Source organism: Mustela erminea, chromosome 4 (genome assembly GCF_009829155.1).
Source record: "Mustela erminea isolate mMusErm1 chromosome 4, mMusErm1.Pri, whole genome shotgun sequence".
NCBI classification, from domain to species: domain Eukaryota; kingdom Metazoa; phylum Chordata; class Mammalia; order Carnivora; family Mustelidae; genus Mustela; species Mustela erminea.
In genome coordinates this window covers 84,747,866-84,769,655 of record NC_045617.1, presented here as the reverse complement: position 1 = coordinate 84,769,655, position 21,790 = coordinate 84,747,866, and the positions used below count along the sequence as shown (strand labels likewise).

The 21,790-nt window shown below is 40.7% G+C and overlaps 1 protein-coding gene across 1 annotated transcript in view; it reads right to left on the bottom strand.

The window, feature by feature from the left end:
* Positions 1–21,582, bottom strand: part of ZFAND3 (zinc finger AN1-type containing 3) — a 337,147-nt gene extending 315,565 nt beyond the window's left edge. The window contains exon 1 of the mRNA XM_032339812.1: positions 21,412–21,582. Coding sequence (XP_032195703.1) covers positions 21,412–21,482 — 71 coding nt within the window. The 5' untranslated portion in view covers positions 21,483–21,582. The remainder of the gene's footprint in view (positions 1–21,411) is intronic.
* Between the last annotated feature and the right edge of the window lie 208 nt (positions 21,583–21,790).

Here is a 21,790-nt window from a genome sequence, read left to right as displayed (position 1 = left end):
CCTCCTCTCTCTCTCTGCCTGCCTCTCTGCCTACTTGTGATCTCTCTCTGTCAAATAAATAAATAAAATCTTTAAAAAAAAAAAAAAAGACAAGCATTATAGATCAACAGAATAAAATTTTGGAGTCCAGAAATAAACATATTTACACTTAACTGATTTTTCAACAAGGACACCTAGATAATTCATTGGGGGAAAGAATAGTTTTTTCAACAAATGGTGGGGGGACAACTAAATATCCACAGACAAAAGAATGAGTTGGAAACCCATCTCACACCATATGCAAAATTAAGTCAAAATGAATCAACGATTTAAAGATAAGTTAAAAGCTAAAACTATAAGGCCATTAAGGAAAGAAACAGGTATAACTCTTCATGATCTTGGATTAGACAACAATTTTTTAGTTATGACACCAAAAAGCATAAGCAACCAAAACAAAGTGGACTTCATAAAAATTAAAAACTTTTGTACTTCAAAGGACACTATTCCAAAAAACATGAAAAAAACCTACAGAATGGGAAAAAGTATTTGCAAATCATCTAAGAAGGGACTAAATATCCAGAATACATACATACAAAAAAACTTTTACAACTCAACCATAAGAGGACATATAATCTAACTTTAAAATTGACAAATGATCTGAACAGTCATTCTTCTGAAGAATATGCCAAATGACCAATAGGCACATGAAAAAGTACTCAACATCATTAATATCAGCAAATGCAAATCAAAACCACCATGCGATACCATTTCATACCCATACCCACTAAGATGGCTATAATCAAAAAGATGAATCATAACAAACACTGGGCAAGGATGCCAAGAACCTGGAACCCTCAAACATTCCTGGTGGAAATGTAAAATGGTGCAGCTGCTCTGATAGTTACTCAAAAAGTTAAACATATGACCCAGCAATCCCCCTCCTACCCAAGAGAACTGAAAACATGTATGCAAACAAAAATTTGTACACATAAGTTCAGTGTTATTCATAATAGCCAAAAAGTGGAAACAACCCAAATGTACATCAACTGATGAATAGATAAACAAAATATGATATGATATAACCATACAATGGAATATTATTCAGCCATAAAAAGAAATGAAATACTAATCTATGTAACACCATGGATGAACCTTGAAAACATTATGCTAAGTGAAAGAAAAGCCATATATTTGATGATTCTATTTATGTGAAATGTTCAGAATTGGCAAATCAATAAAAACAAAGTAAATCTGTGGTTGCCAGAGAGCAAGAGAAATGTGAAGTGACTGCTAATAGGTGCAAGATTTCTTTTTGAGGTGAAAATTTTGCAGATTTAGATGGTAGTGAGAGTTGCACAATTTTCTGAGTATACTAAAAATCACCAAACTGTAAATTTTAAAAGAATGAGTTTTATGGTGTGTGAACTGTGTCACAATTTTTTAAAAAACAAAACAAAAAAAACTGAAGAACAAAGCAATTGAAACTTACTTTCTTCATTTAACAATGTTGTAGTTAAGGCCATATCCAAAAATTTTCAATCCCAAGGTTTCAGCTAAACAAACAGCAGTACCACTGAAAAAAAAAATGCACCTAATTCTGAGCTAGGAACCCAGGCACCAACCTTCTAATCTTTCTGGATTAAAAAACAGCAAGCTGTCCTTGTTCACAGATTCAGCCACTGTGCACATTGCAGCCCCTGGCCTTCCTATCGGTCTCCACACTGTAAAGCATCAAGAAGTCAAAACAGCATCAACCTCACCCTTCTGGTCTGGGATATTCTAAAATGAATCAATAGCAAGCTGCCAGTATACTTAAGACTATTAAACTGTACTGATATATCTTAAGTTTAAAATGTGTATTGTATGTATTTATCATTAACACAGATTTAACATTAACATATTTACCATTAACACAATGGTGTACACAACTGTACTTTAATAAGAGCTCATCTATAAATTCAAATGATCCAACTACCTCCCATTTCACCAGTTCCCTTTTACCCTATCCTAAACTATATCCCCTTGAAAAAAAGAGTAGAGGAGGAAAGAAGGAAGAATATTTAGTGTCTTTGCAGTGACATAGACATACTTCAAAAAAACACCACCTCAACTGGAAAAACTTTGGAAAAGATATCTGAGTACTTACAGGGATGAAAAGTCCAGACTAAATAAAGGGATTTATCTTCATAGAAATACAAAAGCTTACACAAGGTGATTAAATTTATAATATTAAGTAAAATACCAAAACAAATAAGTGGAATCCTCTGCACCAGAACCTACAGACTCTAAAAACAAAATAGCTCTTCAAACTTAAATTGGTAGTTTTAAGTCTAATACAAAATCTTAAATAATTAGTACTGGAAAAGAATCAACAGAAACCAAAATTATAAATAGATTCAAGAAAAGTTTCTTAATTCCTGATTACTGGATCCTTGGATCATTAACAGAAGTTAATTTCTCATACTCATGAAATGTAATTATGGTGATTTTTCACAAGAGGTATTTTAGTACCATGCTGAGCCAGAACATTGCTGAGAAGTACATGTCTAAAAAAGCATTATTTAAATTCTCCTGGGGCACCTGCGTGGCTCAGTCGGTTAAGCGTCTGCCTTTGGCTCAGGTTATGATCCCAGGATCCCGGGATCAACCACCACGTTGTGCTCCCTGCTCAGCAAGGAGCCTGCTTCTCCCTCTCCCTCTGCTGCTCCCTCTTGTGTTCTCTCCCTCCCTCTCTGTCAAATAAATAAAGAAAATCTTTTACAAGTAAATAAATAAATTCTTAAAGCACTTTTAAGCAGCAGAGAAATCCTAATCATTATCTTACTTAACCATTCTTTGCAGCATGACCCTACTTGTGACTTCCTCACTAACCTACCCCATCTTGGTTTTGGTGACCCTACCCTTACCTAATTTCTCTTATCTCTGTCCATCCATCTCCATCTCAAACTCCTCTTATTCTTTGTTTATCAGGGTTCTATCTTCAGCTATCTTCTCACTCATACAACTGGATCTCAAAATGAAAGTTACACATATGGGTAGTTAGCCAAAGGACAAAGTAAAAAAAAGCAAGAATAAATTGCCCAGATAACACCCTGGATACACTAAATTGGAGCTGGGGGAAGCAGCACTAATGTGTTTTTTAGAAAAGGTTACCAGAGTGATTCTGACAACTCCATCTCCACACCAGAGGGAACCACTGGTCTAACAGCACTTTCCATGTGATCCTACCTGCTCCACTGGCTTCAGCTATAACCTCTGCACCTATGTCACCTTAAATGGTGTAGCTATGGTTTCACCTAAGTTACTAAGTTCACCTAGTTCAGACACCTAAGTTACTCTACAGTTAGATGATCCATAAGCCCTACAATTCAACATACCTGACACCATTTGTTTATAGCACAGTAGTAACAACCACCACCACAACCATCAAGAAGTGACTAGAAAACCTGGTAAAAATGAATTTAGTATATGTACCTATTAGACTACTGTGCTGCCATTTAAAAAAAAAAGAAGATCGAGTACAGCCACTTTGGAAGACAGTATGGAGGTTCCTTAAAAGGTTAAAAATTGGAAAGAAAAAGTTAAAAATCAAGCTACCCTACAATCCAGCAATTGCACTACTAGGTATTTACCCAAAGGACACAGACACGTCATTCAAAGGGGTACACGCACCCCAATGTTTACAGCAACAATGTCCACAATAGCCAAAATACGGAAAGAACCCAGATGTCCAGCAACAGATGAATGGATAAACATGTGTGTATTGGGGCGCCTGGGTGGCTCAGTGAGTTAAAGCTTCTGCCTTCGGCTCAGGTCATGGTCCTGGGGTCCTGTGATTGAGCCCCACAGTGGGCTCTCTGCTCAGCAGGGAGCCTGCTTCCCCCTTCCTCTCTCTCTGCCAGCCTCTTTGCCTACTTGTGATCTCTTGTCTGTCAAATAAATGAATAAATTTTTTTTTAAAAGATGTGGCATATTAATGGGATATTACGCAGCCATCAAAAAGAATGAAATCTTGCCATTTGCAACAACACAGATGGAACTAGAGGGTATTATGCTAAGCAAAGTAAGTCAGAGAAAAGCAAATATCATATGATTCCACTCATACATATAATTTAAGAACCAAAAGAGAAAGAAAAATTAGATGAAAACTGAGAGGGAAACAAACCATAAAACTCTTAGGAAAGCTAGGAAATAAACTAAGGGATGCTGGAGGGGAGATGGGGGAGATGGGGTGAGTGGGGGATGGACAGTAAGGACGGTACTTGGAATGAGCACTGAGTGATGAATCCACTAAATTGATGAATCACTAAATTCTACCTCTGAAACTAATAATACACTGTATGTTAATTAAATTGAATTTAAATAAAATGGAAAGTAGAAATATATATATGTTAACTTGACAAGAACTCTAAAATACAGTTAAGTTAAAAAAAAAAAAACAAGGTACAAAATATGGTGTAGTGTGCTATACTTGTGTTAGAAAAAACAATAAAAACAGTATATGCACAGGAAACTTCTGGAAGTGTACTCAAGGAACTTAGTCATGATTCTCACTAGATGAACTCTGGGTATGGTGTAGAAGGGAGACAGCATTTTCACCACGTTGTTTGGATTTTCCATCATATGAACGAACGTATTCCTTTTGTAATTAAAAAAATGAATTAAAATACACTGCAAACTAATAGACAGGAAAATTCATACGCTATCTGCAAAAGGACTTGTATCGAGAATATATAAAGAACTCCTACAAATGAATTAAAAAAAAAAAAAAAGACAGGGGCGCCTGGGTGGCTCAGTGGGTTAAAGCCTCTGCTTTCAGCTCAGGTCATGACCTCAGGGTCCTGGGATCAAGCCCCGCATGGGGCTCTCCGCTCAGCGGGGAGCCTGCTTCCCCTTCTCTCTCTGCCTGCCTCTCTGCCTACTTGTAACCTCTGTCTGTCAAATAAATAAATAATCTTTAAAAAAAAAAAAAAAAGACGGGGCGCCTGGGTGGCTCAGTGGGTTAAAGCCGCTGCCTTGGGCTCAGGTCATGATCCCAGGATTCTGGGATCGAGCCCCACATCGGGCACTCTGCTCGGCAGGGAGCCTGCTTCCTCCTCTCTCTCTGCCTGCCTCTCTGCCTACTTGTGATCTCTGTCAATAAATAAATAAATAAATAAATAAATAAATAAATAAAGACAACAGGAAAAAAAGCAAAAGGTTTGAATAAAAACCTCACAACAGGGGCGCCTGGGTGGCTCAGTGGGTTAAAGCCTCTGCCTTCAGCTCAGGTCATAATCCCAGCCCCACGTCGGGCTCTCTGCTCAGCTGAGAGCCTGCCTCCTCCTCTCTCTGACTGCCTCTCTGCCTACTTGTAATCTCTGTCAAATAAATAAATAAAATCTTAAAAAAAAAAAAAAAAACTCACAACAAAGTTTAGCCAAACCGCCAACAAAGAAAGTTGCTCAACTTCATTAGTCATCAAGGAAATGCAAATTAAAACCACAATGCACACAACTAAAATGAAAGACAGTCAGTATCAAGTACTGACAAAGATGTGGAATAACCAGAACTCATATACTGGGTAGAAGTGTAAACGGATAAAACCACTCTAGACACTGGCAAAACTGAATCTAAACATATATACTACACACACACACACACACAAACACACACACACACTCTTTATAACTCAACAGTCCTACCACTGGGTATATACCCAAAGAGAAATGAGTGCTTATGTCCACCAAAAGACACTAGCAAAATGTTCATAGCCACATTATTCATAATATCCCCAAACCAAAAAGGTCCAAAAAGTAGAATGGATAAATTACACTATCATATGATGGCATACCACAGACCAGTGAAAAATCATTACCTCTCTATGTAAAGAATCTCACTCTATATAGATGAAATCTACATTCATCCATGTAGATGCATCTCATAGCCATAATGCTGAGGGGAAAAAGTCACATATAAAAGAGAACTACTCTGTAATTCCCATTACATAAAATTAAAAAGCAGGCAAACTAATCTATGGTGATAAAGGTCAGAATAGGTTGGGGGTATCGCCTAGGATAGTAAATAAGGAGACTCCTGATGGGATGCTGGAAATGTATTATTGGTCAATCTGGGTAGGTGGTGGTTATATACTTACATACATGTGAAAAGAACCATCAAGTTGTACATAAAAATTCATAAAAATAACAGAATGGGAATACAAGTCAAAGACTAGGAGAACGTTTCTCCAAAAGGCATATCTGATGATAAGACTGTTATCCAATATACACAAAGAACTCTTAAAACACAGTAAGAATACAAACCCAATTAAAAAACAGCCAAAAGGGGTGCCTGGGTGGCTCGGTGGGTTGGGCCTCTGCCCTCGGCCCCGGTCATGATCTCAGGGTCCTGGGATCGGGTCCCGCATCGGGCTCTCTGCTCGGCGGGGAGCCTGATTTCTCCTCTCTCTCTCTCTCTGCTTTCCTCTCTGCCTACTTGTGATCTCTCTGTGTCGAATAAATAAATAAAATCTTTAAAAAAATAAAATAAAATAAAATAAAAAAAACCAGCCAAAAGACCTGAACAGACACCTCACCAAAGATGTACAGACGGCAGATAATAATCTGAAAATATGCTCAACATCATGTATCACTACGGAACTGCAAATTAAAATGAAATACCACTGCATATATATTAGAATGGCCAAAATTCAAAACACTGACGTCACCAAATGCTACTAAGCATTTGGAAGAACAGAACACTCATTCACTGTTGCTGGTGGGAACGCAAAATGGTACAATCACTTTGGAGAACAGTTTGGCAGTTTCTTACAAAACTAAACACACTCTCATCATAATCCAGCAATCACATTCCTTGGTATTTACCAAGCTGAAAACCACGTCCACACAAATACCTGAATACGAAGTTAAGAGCACCTTTATTCATAAATGCCAAATTTTGGAAGCAATCAAGATATCCTTCAGTAGGTGAATGAATAAATAAACTGTGGCATGGTCAAATAATGGAATATTATTTGGTGCTATAAAGAAGTGAACTATCAAGCCATGAAGTCATGGAGTAAACTGAAATGTATATTACTAAGTCAATATATAAGAAGCCAATCTGAAAAGGCTACATACTGTAGGACTCCAACCATATGACATTCTGGAAAAGGCTACTATGGAGACAGTAAAAATATCAGTGATTGCTCGGGGGTGGGGATATGAATAGGCACAGCACAGAGAATTTTTAGGACAGTGAAACCATTCTGTATGATACTATCATGATAAATATGTCATCGTACATTTGTCAAAACTCACAAAATGCACAGGAGTGAACTCTAATGTAAACTATGGACATCCTGGGTGTCAATGAGGGTTCATGGACAATTAGAAGTACCATTCTCATGGGGGATGCTGACAGTAAGGGGGGCAAAAGAGGGGGTAACAGGATTTAGGGTAACTCTCTGGACCTCCTGTTCACTTTTGCTTTGAATCTAAAATTGCTCTAAAAAGTATTTTTAACTCATCGAAGTGTACACTTGAGTGCAATAAACTAAACTGATTCAATAAAAAAGCAGAAAAAGATTTCACAAGAAAAAAATCTGGGACACCTTCGGCTCAGGCCATGATCCCAGAGTCCTGGGATCAAGCCCCTCATCTGGCTCCCTGCTCAGCAGGGAGCCTTGCTTCTCCCTCTCCCTATGCCTGCTGCTCCCACTGCTTGTGCGTGCTCTCTGACAAATAAATTAATTTTTTTTAAAAAGAAGAGGAAAAAGAAGAAAATTTAAGGTAATGTGTGGCATTAGAAATCAGGATAGCAACTACCCTTGAGCAGAAGGAGCCAGTGACTGGAGAAGATACAAGTGGAGCCTCTTGGGGGATAAGAATGCTATTTCTTTATATAGGTGCTGGTTACCTGTAGGTACATTCACTTTGTGAAAATTCATTTCACTATATACTTTAGATGTATGCATTTTCACTATACATATTATACTTGAATTAAAAAGTTTTCATTTAAAAAGGGTATAATAAAAGTACACTGACATGCCATCTGATTCACCAAAAAAAAATGTTCTGTCTAAAACTAATCTTCTCGGGGCACCTGGGTGGCTCAGTGGGTTAAAGCCTCTGCCCTCGGCTCAGGTCATGATCCCAGGGTCCTGGGATCGAGCCCGACATCGGGCTCTCTGCTCAGCAGGGAGCCTGCTCCCCCCGCCCTCTGTCTGCCTCTGGGCCTACTTGTAATCTCTGTCTGTCAAAATAAGTAAGTAAGATCTTTAAAAAATAAAAATAAAAATAAAATAAAATAAATCTTCTCTTCCCCACAAGTCACTCATCTTGAGACAGAATCACTTCAACTTAAGAAATTCCAAAGTATAGGGCGCCTGGGTGGCTCAGTGGTTAAGCCGCTGCCTTCGGCTCAGGTCATGATCTCAGGGTCCTGGGATCGAGTCCCACATCGGGCTCTCTACTCAGCAGGGAGCCTGCTTCCTCCTCTCTCTCTCTCTCTGCCTCCCTCTCTGCCTACTTGTGATTTCTCTCTGTCAAATAAATAAATAAAATCTTTAAAAAAAAAAAAAAAAAAAAAAGAAATTCCAAAGTATAAACTTTTTTATAGCAAATAAAACTCCGCACATCACTGACAAATGGCATTAATCATTGTATCTACTATTTCACTTTCAATTTAGGAATAAATGCATTCACAAACCACCTTTCAAATCCCTAGCCAGCTTCTAAGTAGAACTTCTATAACCATCATATATGACTGACACCATCTTTCACCCAGTTGCACATGTCAGAAATCTTGCTGCCTCTCTTCTCCTTCCCACCTTCCCATCCCCCACCCAATCTGTCTCTGCTCTTATAGTCAAGCCCTCTCTTCAGACCTCACTGACTCAGTGCTATCAAAGGACTGAAATGACTGTGTCCCCCCAAAATTCACATGTTGAATCCTAATGCCCAATGTGATTATAGTGTCTGGAGTTGAGACCTTTGGGAAGTGATTAGACCAGGAGGGCACTGCCCTCATCAATGGGATTAGTGCCCTTATAAAAGAGGCTGGAGAAATCCCATATCCCTTCCACCACATGAGGTTACAGTGAGAACATAGCATCATCACTGAGGAAGCAGACTCTCACCAGACTCATGGATTCCGCCAGTGCCTTTATCTAGGATTTCCAGCCTCCAAAACTATAAGAAATAAATTTTTGCTGTTCATAAGCCACCCAGTCTGTGGTATTTTGTTATAACAGACTGAATGGATTAGAATACCCAGATTTTAACCTATATTCATTCTTAGCTTTCCTACTACAGCATTCACTCAGTTTCTTCAGGCAGAAGTATTTTTAGATGTAAGTGGTTTCCTTCATAATCTCTGGTGTTTTATTTTATGCATTATTCCTGAGAAGTGGTCCATGGTCTTCATCAAACTGTCACACGGATCCATGGCTCGAAAGGTTTAAATGATCTAACTGGATAAATCTAAACCCAACAGCATGGCAATCAAGTTGCTCATAACTGACCCCTGCTCCTCCCCTCAGCTTCATCTTGCCCCTACACTGCTGCTAATACACTGAGCTGTATCTGCAATTCTTCAAATTCACCATGCCTTCTCACTCCTCTCTGCCTCTGCGCAGGCTCAAGAGCACTCCTCTCTGCCTCTGCGCAGGCTCAAGAGCACCGTCTCCTCAGAGAAGCCCTCCTGGCCATCCTCCACCCCCAGTCTCTCAGTAAGATGTCGTGTCTGTGCCGACATGTTTTGTGATGATCCCCCCAAAGCACTTTCCTCATGGTGTTTGGTCAGTTTATTGGTCTGCCTCCCCTTCTAAACTGTAAGCTTTCCTAGGGCAGAAGCCAGAGCAGGGTATATCGTTCGTGCCTAGCAGAGCTTAAGACCACAAGAGAATTCTCAATAAATGCTTACTGAACAAGATCCTGTCTTTGAAAAAAGCCAAACTGGACAAAGGCTGGTCAGAAACCTCGTCAACTAACTAGGAGGCACTGACCTGGAGACTACCATTAGTGCAAACTGCCCAGCTGACAGTTCTGCATCTATTAATCTACCACCAATGTTCCTCATTCAAGGCTGGGAAGTTGGCCTTTAATAAATTTAACTACCATGGTCAGGCACTGAACCAAAGGCTTGACAGGCATTAGAGCCCACTAAACCTCAAAGCAATTCTAAAATATTCTATTTTATTATTATTTTAAAGATAAAGATGCAGAGAGGTAAACTACCCAAAGTCAAGCACAAAGTTTCAAAGTAAATTTTTAAACTCAGTATTCCAATTCCAAAGCCCATGCATAGACACTGAACTCAGCTGGTTTTCTGTGGTTAAGAGGTCAGCATGCCCTTGGGAAGAGCCTGGATTGGATGAAAGGGGACTTTTCATTAACCCCTCAGCAAATGAGAAAGGGCTTATTCCCCAGGCAGCACTACTATTAAATTCTTTAACATTTAATGTAACCTCCCCTGTACTAGTTGCACAATCGTTCAAAAGAGAAAGGCTTGGGGCGCCTGGGTGGCTCAGTGGGTTAAAGCCTCTGCCTTCCGCTCAGGTCATGATCCCAGGGTCCTGGGATAGAGCCCCACATCAGGCTCTCTGCTCAGCGGGGAGCCTGCTTCCTCCTCTCTCTCTGCCTACTTGTGATCTCTGTCAAATAAATAAAATTCTTTAAAAAAAAAAAAAAAAAGAGAGAAAGGCTTATGAGAGTTGTTTTTCCAAGAACAGCAAGTAAAGCTAGTGAACAGCAAGTAAAAATGGGTGAAACTTTACTGAACTCCCCCACTAGACGCAGGGATTGAAAAGGAGAAAGAAAAATCCATCTCACAGAATGGAGTTGGTTGTGGCAATACCAATAAAAGAAAGAAGGTAGGTAAGTCTCCATCCACAGCCTGCTACAAAGAGACACCATGAAGCACCATCCTTTACCTTGCTAAAAAGGTATCTTTGAGCTTAGAAAAAGAAAGAACCCATAGGGTTGTAACAGATGGAACACCAATTTGCTGAAAGCTGCTGCATTTCTACTAAACTTTAGCTTGGAATGTGCACCACAGCTCCTATTCTATGATCTTTAGCACTTCCCTGCAAGACCCCAGGGGACTCACACCCTGCACTTCAAGGGAAGACAGCATGTTTTCTTTAATCCCACCCACCACCTGTTCACATTAGTTTCTCTAGCCCTTACAAATGTAGCTACCTCTCATATTTTGATTAGAAAGTAGTGACCACAAAGCATCTTCATTCCTAATTACCACAGCTCCACTTCAATCCACATTTCCCTATCTTCATCCCTCGCACAACCCAGTCTTCTCCTTGACCACCTTCTGTGCCCTTCCTCTTCCAACTCAACCTCAGATCTAGTTGATATAGACCTGTCCGGTGACTTTTACTGCACCCCACATTTAAACACAAAACCAACACAGCCCATTCTTCCTAGTCCCTAACTCCAACCAAATATAAGTAGTGAAAACTATTCAGGTAAACCCAGGGTGCTTTCAACTAAGAAATCACAATACCTACCTAGTCTCTAGACAGTTTAAAACCAACAGTAACAAAATGGAGTGTTTAGGGACTTCCACAGAACAGGTTTTACTGTGGCTCTCATTTTCTAAACTAATCCACACTGATACTGAGATTATAAACCTGTAGAGACACCCAAGTATACACCATACAATCTCCATACTTTTACTCAAGATTTATTTTTTATCGGGGCGCCTGGGTGGCTCAGTGGGTTAAAGCCTCTGCTTTCAGCTCAGGTCATGATCGCGGGGTCCTGTGATCGAGCCCCATATTGGGCTCTCTGCTCCGCGGAGAGCCTGCTTCCTCCTCTCTCTCTCTGCCTGCCTCTCTTGCCTACTTGTAATCTCTGTCAAACAAATAAATAAAATCTTTAAAAAAAAAAATTTATCTTTTATCATTTAAGTCACAGCCACTGTTCCTTGATTAGATTGTACCCAATATGCACTGAAGAAAAAAGATTAGCCTTACAAACAAAATGCATGGTTTGAGGACCTCTCACTGGCAGTGGGAGGAGTGGGAGTGTGACATGGATGACAGGGAGAGAGCCCCCAAGCAACAAATGAAACAAAATTCCCCTAAGTGAACATTTCTATAGCTCAACATCAAGAACACTCCTTTATTTTTAAAGGTGAATAGCACAGCTCTGTGTTATATTAAGAGAAAGACAAACTTCATAAAACCATCTGAAGTCATATACTGTGAAGATTTTATGTACACATGCAAAGTTTCATGCAAACACACACAGACTTGAAAAACCTGGTTTTCTGGATTTCAGTGGCAACTGAAGAAGAAAACGAATAATACCATCCATGCCTCCCCAAGCGCAAAAACCTAGAAATCACAAATCTTGAACAACTCACACTGAAATATACCATACCTTCTCCCACCTCCAGTTTATTTATTTTATTTTATTTTGCTGGTTAATATACTTCTCCACAGTTTCAAAATAATTTTATTATTTAATCTATTTTGTATCCCATTCATTACATTAAAAAAAATTCTTCCCAGCAGTAACTTGCCACCACATCTATTCACATATGACACCCTAGAAAGGGTTGAAAATTGAAAAACAGTGACCTGAAATAGGCAGACTTTGAAAGCACGGACATGCGGGTGCCTGGGTGGCCCAGTGGGTTGAGCTGCTGCCTTTGGCATGATCTCGGTCCTGGGATAGAGTTCCACATCGGGCTCTATGCTCAGCGGGGAGACTGCTTCCTTCTCTCTCTCTCTCTGCCTGCCTCTCTGTCTACTTGTGATCTCTCTCAAATAAATAAATAAAAATCTTTTTTAAAAAAAAAAAAAAAAAAAGCAAGCACAGACATGCTCAGAAAAGCCCTCCACCCAATCTATGTTCTCCAAATTCCTGCCCCCACACTTCCAGCTAGCTACCATAATTACAGAACCTCACACTGTGTTCAGAAATTCTACCAACTTAAGGATACAAGAGAAAATAAAATGCCTGGGACAAGAAACTGACTGTGGGAAGCCTATCTGTGATACTTTTGAATGGTCAGAATACTTCTCCTTCCAGAAGTGTAGCTGAGAGTCTGATTAATTTATATAAATGCACTTCAACTCACCAGTGCATAAAAGTCCAAGAAACAGATAAGACATCAACAGCTGTTACTCCACACCATTCCACTTTAGCAGAAGAAATGAGAAAAGGCACTCCCCAAAAGGTCCCAAGTACATCACCACCCTCAGTCTTTGCCAGGTCACTGATGAGACAGCACTGAGGATAAATAGAGCCTGTCTGCAAATCAGAAACACCAAATGCTGTAGTGTGGTCTGCTCCCTTCCCTCCCACCAACCACCCACAGCCAGAGTGAAAGCAAGCTGCCAGGACATTCTTTTGCTCTAATCACACCTGCCTACGATACAGGACATCTGGTACAGCTGAATGAACAGATGCAATTAGCTAGTACTGCACCTTCTTCCTACTGTAGTCTTCCTTCCTCTAGTCAACAGCTGCAGCCACAACTCCAGATGTCCTGTTTGCAGCTATGTTCCCTGGCCTCAAGGATGACATGGCATTTTCATACAACTTGTATCATTCCCTCAGCCTGGAGCATCACAGTGCTTCTGCCCACTGGTATTTCAAGACATTCCACCTTCTTCTGTACCTGGGAACTTCACTTTACCAGAAAATCCAATGCACTTATCCCCAATCACATATCAAAAGCTAGGATATCAGATTTACATTTGTAAATATTAAACAAATATCTTAATAAACAAAATTTTTAATATTTACTTAATTTTAATATTTAATAAACAAATATTATTCCTTCACAAAAGTCATAGTCCAAAGGTGAAAACCTTCAAAAATTCTCTCACTATAGAGAAAATTAGTCCAATACCTCCTTGTATAAGCCTCTGAGGTTGCCAGTTTAAGAGCACTAAGAAAAGAGCAAAGATGATTGACTTAAAAGCTAACAAGAAAAAAAAAGTTCAAATTATGGACTAACTTGTACTAACATTTTTTTTTTTAAGATTTTATTTATTTGTTAGAGAGAGAGACACAGAGCGCAAGCACAGGCAGACAGAGTGGCAGCCTAGAGGCAGAGCAAGGAGCCAGATGCAGGACTTGATCCCAGGAGGCTGGGACCACGACCCAAGCCAAAGGCAGCCGCTCAACCAACTCAGCCACCCCCGGCGTCCCGTGTACTAACATTTTAATTCCCAAATCTGATTAAAGGAACACTTACCAGTAATCTGAATTAACAATAGCATTTCTTCCCCCAATGGAAATAAAATGTTTGAACTGGAAAGAAACTTAGAGCTAAATTAGCAAGTCCCTCATTTTCAAAAGACAAGAAAATGGGGGTCTGAAGAACGCACAAAAAAATAGGCTTGCATGTCAATTACATCTCAAAAAAACTGGAGAGAGAAAAAAAAAGGCTTATAAATCCTGGTTGTCTATCAGGTCAATGTTCTAGAACAGCACTGTCCAAAAGAACTTTCTGGAAGGATGAAGTCTTCTACATCGGTGTTCCCCAACAGAGTATCTACTGAGCTAGTGAATACTTAAAATATAGCTAGTATAACTGAAGAACTGAATTTTTTATTTTACTTAACTTTAATTACTATGAATTGTAAGTTTCTATATGTAGCCAGAGGCTACCATAATGCTCAGAACAATTCTAGAATATGTTCTTAGATTCTGGTTTTTAAAACAAGGTTGCTTAAACTCTCTTCTACATTTAAACACATACAGTAAATTTCTTTTCTATGTCCAAAATACCTCATTCGGGAACCTAATCTGGTGATATAGGGCCCTAGTCCAGAGCAGCATCAGCCTGTTTCTCAAAGCCCCTAGCAGAACTAAGTAACAACAGTATCATCCATCCAAATGGAATGAAGTCGCTCTTTTACAAACTCCTCTAATACAAGTTCCACACACCCAACAAGCCTGAATCTGGACGATTTTTCAAGTGGCTTATTAAAATTATACAAGTGTTGGGTTGTGACCAGTCACTTCCTACATGGCTTTGTTGAGATTTCTTCAAAAAGAAAAAAAATTTTTAAGCTCAATCTTTATGATGATTATAGGATTCTGACTTTTTTTTTTTTAAGATTTTATTTATTTATTTGACAGAGATCACAAGTAGGCAGAGAGACAGGCAGAGAGAGAGGGCAAAGCAGGCTCCCTGCGGAGCAGAGAACCCAATGTGGGGCTCAATCCCAGGACCCTGGGATCATGACCTGAGCCAAAGGGCAGAGGCTTTAACCCACTGAGCCACCCAGGTGCCCTGAATTCTGAAATTCTGTATCAGTTTGCAAATACATAACCTCTTTATGATCTAATAAAAATCCAAATTATTAGTTCTCACCGTCTTAGTACTCTGTTATCAGTAAATAATATTTAACATGCTGGGTTCTTTTTTTAAGGACTTTATTCATTTCAAAAGATTCTTAGCCTGGGGCACCTAGGTGTTGCAGTCAATTAAGAAAGTGTCCTACTCTTGGTTTCGGCTCCAGTCTGGGATGTCAGAGTCAGGAGACCCAGCCCTATATCAGACTCCACTCTGAGTACAGTCGGCTTGAAATTTTCTCCCTCTCCCTCTACCCCTCCCACTCATGCTCCTGCTCCAGCTCTTGCTCATGTGCTCACTCTAGCACACTCTCTCTCTCTTCCTAAATTAAATATATCTTTTTTTTAAAAAAACAATTCTTAATCCTCTGATTTCCCCACCTAGAAAAAGATTAGTCTATGAGAACTATTGTTAACTTTGATAACATTAAGGATTAAAAAGAGATTTTTAGCCAAACTTTTCAGTATGACTTAAAAGTACTGAGTTCTCTTTTTTAGGCAGGACGACAGTACATGGGAGGAAAGGATAATATTAAAAGATCTCTATGTCCTATGAGTTAACAGGATCTAACTCTAAAAAGCTGTTGCCTCAAAACAGTCTAAACAGAGGCCATGTTTTCTTTTCTTTTTTTTTTTTTGAGGCCATGTTTTCTTTAAAATTTAAAAAAAAAAAAAATTCTCTCTCTGTGTTCCATCACATCAAAGGGACAAATTTTATGTTTTCTGAATACCCAAATGTAATCAGGAAAACAGGGCAAGCAGATAAACCTACCAACCCTGAATACTTCATTACATCATGTCACATCCTCAGGTGTGTTCAATACTCAAGGATGCAAAGTAAAACTGCACAAATAAGCTGTTTTATTTTTAAGAGAATGTTTAAGGGGACTTTATAATGAAGGGATAATTAGTGACATCATTGAAATAAACATTCTACTGATTAACTAGTAATTCATGCTGTGTTCACCTGAACTTGAAAGCCCAGGTTAAGCTGGCTGAAGTGTGGCAACATGTTCTAATTGGGAGCCTGAGACTGAAGAATCCAGGGCCACACACTGTTCTGAGCCAAACACACTAGCCAGATGACTCACAGGGTGACAGAAACAGAATTCTACATCAACTCCCAAGGCATGGGCTCAGAGGAAGAAAAATGAAGGGGGGGGGGGACAGATATTCTATATAAGCTAACTAGTTAAATAATTCTTGTTGTTTTTTGAATTTTATTTATTTATTTGACAGAAATCACAAGCAGGCAAAGAGGCAGGCAGAGAGAGAGAGAATAGGAAGCAGGCTCCCCATTGAGCAGAAAGCCTGATGCGGGGCTCGATTCCAGGACCCCAAGATCATGACCCAAGCCTAAAGCAGAGGCCTTAACCCACTGATCCACCCAGGCGCCCCAAGCTAACTAGTTAATACCTTGTGATTCCCAAAAGTAAAATGGAGTAAAACAAATCATCTTGTATTTTTTTTTTTTTTAAAGATTTTATTTATTTATTTGACAGAGAGAAATCACAAGTAGGTAGAGAAGCAGGCAGAGAGAGAGAGAGGGAAGCAGGCTCCCCGCGGAGCAGAGAACCCGACGCGGGACTCGATCCCAGGACCCTGAGATCATGACCTGAGCCGAAGGCAGCGGCTTAAACCACTGAGCCACCCAGGTGCCCAAATCATCTTGTATTTTCAATCAACTTTCTCCTAGTTACCTCTTCAGGAATGGAATACAGCTTGTGAGATGACTCCTGATCTCTTCGTAACCCCATTTTATTTCAAATACATTATCTAGCAGATCTGGTGAATAAAACACTTCAACAGAATAGATCACAAAAAAACTGATATTTCCCTAAAGAAAATGCATCCATCTAATATTTATTTTATGACATGATTAAGAGCTTATTTTTTATCAAAAACAATAAATGCAGGAAAAACCACAATGAGTGGTTTACCAAATAAACTCCATATTTAAATATTCCATTATTCCCTAAATATGAGACTGAACATTTATGTATACTGTACTTCAAAATTATTTATGAAAGACACAGTACTCCCCAAATTTTCCATATTACATTACAATAGACTATCTCCAATTGTAAAAGCAAAATATCAACTGGATTTTTATACTTAATATGTAAAAATTTGGGGGAAAAAAGTCCATCCTTCCCTGTCCTTGTTATCCTTTTTTATTACCCTGCAATATACTTAATATATTAGTGTCTTAGTCTTCTTCCTCTTTTTTTAGAATATTGTCTGCTATTTCAACAACTTTTGAAAATACCTATGAATTTACATGTGTCAGTACATTCTAAATGTCTAAACAATTTAAAATGTAGCTTCCACTAATAACACTTATATCTGTATAGTTTCACAGTGCTTTTGTGTATGAGTACATTCCAACTAAAAAAAGTATGTATTTCACTTAAGAGTTGACTAAATACAAACTAACATGTTTTTCACATGACTACAAAATGCCTAAAAATGAGCCAAGAATATACTTACATTTCACTAAAAGTTTTAAGTACGTATCTCAGAAAAAGAAATTTTATCGCTAACTCTAAAAGCACTGTATACACCATGCAAACACCTTCCAACTTTTATAAAGAGGTAAATCTTCAACAATTTCCAAGACAGCTTGGAAATCTCTCCCAGTGGAGAGATGGTCTCTATAAAATACTAACTTAATTACTGGGGCGCCTGGGTGGCTCAGTGGCTTAAGCCTCTGCCTTCAGCTCAGGTCATGGTCTCAGGGTCGTGGGATAGAGCCCCGCATCGGGTTTCTCTGCTCAGCAGGGAGCCTGCTTTCCCCTCTCTCTCTCTCTCTGCCTACTACTTATGATCTCTCTCTGTCAAATAAATAAATAAAATCTTTTTTAAAAAAAGAACTAAATTACCTGCACACAATTATGCAATATAAACCAATAGTTGGAAAAGTAGAAACTTTACTTCAAGCACTCAACACACTCGCCTGTCATTCCACTTTCTAATTGCATTCCCACAAGACCTCACAGCTCTCCTATCTAACCTAGCCCTACTGACTGGTGCCCCAACTGAACAGTTAAGTCCAGCTGCCTAATTCACTACAGAAAAGAGCAATCCTAAGGAACTGCCTGTAGTCTACTGGCACCAGAACATTCTGAGAGGCGCCTCTGCAAAGGACTGGGTGTGGGCCGTGACTAGCTGACTTCATAAACCTATGGCTTCCACAGAATGCAATGCTGACTAAACTTTGCAGGTAACGCACTCACCTTCATTTTCATCAAAGGAAAAGGCAAAAGATACCTCCTGAATGGCTTTCACAGCTACCTACTTCTCTCCATTCTCCCTGGCTACCACACACAATCATCCCTACTCTGGGTTACTCCTGACAAGACTTCTATACCTCTGGCAACATCCCACAAACAAAAATACATCACATTCATACACACAATCATACCCACACACCCAGGTCACTCTCAACATCATCCAATCTTTCACATTAAAGAAAATCACGTCACCCAAGGTTCTTCCACAGTTCCTTAATGAACTCAAGATAAAAGTCCAAAGACCTAGGCATTATCTAAAGAGTCCTGTATCACCAATTATTCTCACCATATCTAGTGGATCCCCCCTCACAGTCTATCAATCAACCCCAATGAACTTTTGGTTCCTCAAATGTGGAATGCGCTCCCTCACATCCAGGCCTTCTCCCATGCTATTCCCTGCACCTTAAATAAACTCCTCTATCTCCATGCTCTTACCCTTCCCTACAGGCCTAGGCGGTGTCACTCCCTTCAGGCTACCCGCCCTTCAGGCTACCTTCCATTATCTCCACCTCTAGAAGGGTAAGTACCCCTCCCAGCACACCCTATACCAATCCTAATGTACTTTATTCTATCCCTTTACTTCAGTATGCCCTCTGCCCCCAGAGGATGGAGCCAGTGCCCCCTTGTCCACCATTATATCAGAGACACTCAATTATCTGTTGAATGTAATCAAGTTTAATGAACATAGTATGAATGCGACCCATACAATAAGGGACACATGTTTGTTCAAAGCCAGTTGTGATGAAACTAGGCACCAGTATCATTACACTTTGGTATCTAATGCAAACTACACAGCTACGTACAAACTCCTTCAGAAAAGTTTAGAGCATTCATTACACATTAAAAAAGAACCCTTTTCAACATAAAAATAGTAGTTTTGTGCTCACAACTGCTGTTAGTCAAACTGCAGTTCGTAAAAAGGGCCAAACTGAAAGAAAAAAGCAGGCCTGATTGCTTATAGGTCAGATATGGTTATCAGTTTAACCATTCCTCCCTGCAACTATCAAACTTTCTAGGCATTATTCAGAACTCTGCTGGCTAAAAGTAAAAGGATATTCCATTTCCTTAGTTTCTACATCTTGCTTTGAGTCTTTCAATAAGGGTTCCACTCATGATAATGGTCCCAAGGACATAAACATGTTGCCAGGAAACAAGCCTCTGATACATCCTGGGCATTAGTTGCCATTGGCAGCTACTTTCTTTGAGCCAATGTCTTAGGAGTTACAATCAGAGGCTTGTGACACCAGATTTTTCCAAGGCAGCAGATTGATGTCATAAACGTGATGGTAGTAAGCGCTCTCAAGAGCTCCCCAGCTCCACCCTAAACTCTCTGTAAGCAAAGGGCAAGTTATACACCCTCTTAAGCCTCAACTTCCACATCTATAAAGAGATAATAGCCCTACATCCTAAGATTTCTGGGAATTAGATGGCCTATGAAAACCCTCAGCAGACAACCTAATTATTAGGAAGACTATAAAACCTAAAATATTTTCACATCTTCAGAACTTTTGGTAATATCATAACTTATCTTTGGCTAACATCTTTCCACCAGGAATTTTTTAAGAAAAGGCAAAGATGAGAAAATGAGAATCTCTTTGTTGCAAACTTTGAATCTGACAAATTCCACAGAAAACTACATTAGGATCCACTTTCTAATCTTTCTCTGCACTCCCCCAAAATCAGACGTAATCTGTACCTCAACCATTCCTAACATCTGGGAGGTAGAAAAAATAAAATACTTAAATACACCTTCCCAAGACATTCTCACCAGAAATATAAACATTTCCTTACTGTCTCTATACACCTTGAAATATACTAGGTCCTAGGAAAATTTTAAAAAAGAAGAAAAGAAAAAAAGGGCTCAATCACAGTCTCCAGTTTCCTTACAATACAATTAGAATCCTAAGACAGGATGGAGGCACCTGTTAGGTAAGAGGGGTAGTAATTCACCAAATTGGAAGTGTTACAAGAAGAATTTAAAATCTAACTATATGTGGAAAAGTTGATTTCCCACCTCATATTTTTTCACTCTAACACAGGATGGCCAAATAATAATGCAGGCTGGCCAATGTGAATATTTTTATCATTTAAAAAAAGGAGGGGGGAGAGAAAGGAATTTGAACCAAGTGAGCAAACTGGCTCTCACGTTCCCAAGCCAGGCTGACTTGAGTTTTATCTTTTTTTTAGTCAAAAACATTTTACAAATCTTCTGAAACGTGTTTTAAATAAAGGTGAGACCTCCACAGTCTTATAACTTTACCCCAGTCTGAATTCCGGGTTGGATTTTTAAAAATGGGTGACGTGTGAACAGCTTCCTAAAAGCAAATAGGGCACTGGGATATAATTTAGGAAGTGATGATGCAAGTCTCTGGGGGACCGGGGGGGGGGGGGGGTGAAAAAGTCAGAGGAAATACCCTTCTGGTGCCTGGGCACCAACTCATACCAAACCGGGGAGGGAGGGCTGGCCTCCACAGGCCAAGGGAAGGGGGCACCCCAGCTCCACCCGGAGGTGCCAACACCGCCCCCTCATCCCTCCCTGCTGCCCTGCCCCCCTCACCCGTAGCCAGGTTGGTCCCCGCTGGCCCAAACCTCAGGCATGAGAGTCCCAGAGGGTGGCACTGCAACCGGGCAGGGCCTTTTCTGCCCACCTCCAGCTCCCCACCCAGCGCCCCTCCCCGAGACGCGGCCCCTGCCCGCTCCCAGTAGGCCCGGCTAGGGCCCAGCCCCCAGGGTTCCGGCCTCCCGCGGCCCCGAGGCCTGTCCGGGCGGCCCCCGCGTCCGCGCCCCGGGCCCCCGCCCCCGCCCCCACCCGGCCGGACACTTACCCCCAGAAGCCGCAGGGACAGCGAGGCGGCAGGCTGGGCGCTTTGCTGCGCTCGCTCCCGGCGTCTCCCATGGTGCTCGGCGGCGGCGGAGCTCCGCGGCGGCTGCGGTGGCGGCGGCTGGGCCTGGGCCCCGCTCGAAGGAGGCGGCGGCGGCGACGACGGCGGCGTCGGGGGGCTCGGGGCGGGGGGAGGGGGAGGGAGCGGGAGCGCGGGCGGGCGCGAGTCCGGGGCTCCGAGCCGGGATTCCAGGCCGGTCAGCTGGAGGCGGGCCGCACCACTCAGCCTGCAGAGACGGGGGGGGTCGGGGGAGGCGCGGAGAGGAGAGGGAGGGGAGCTGAGGAGGAGGGGCGTACGGGTGAACCGAGGATCGCGGGGAGGA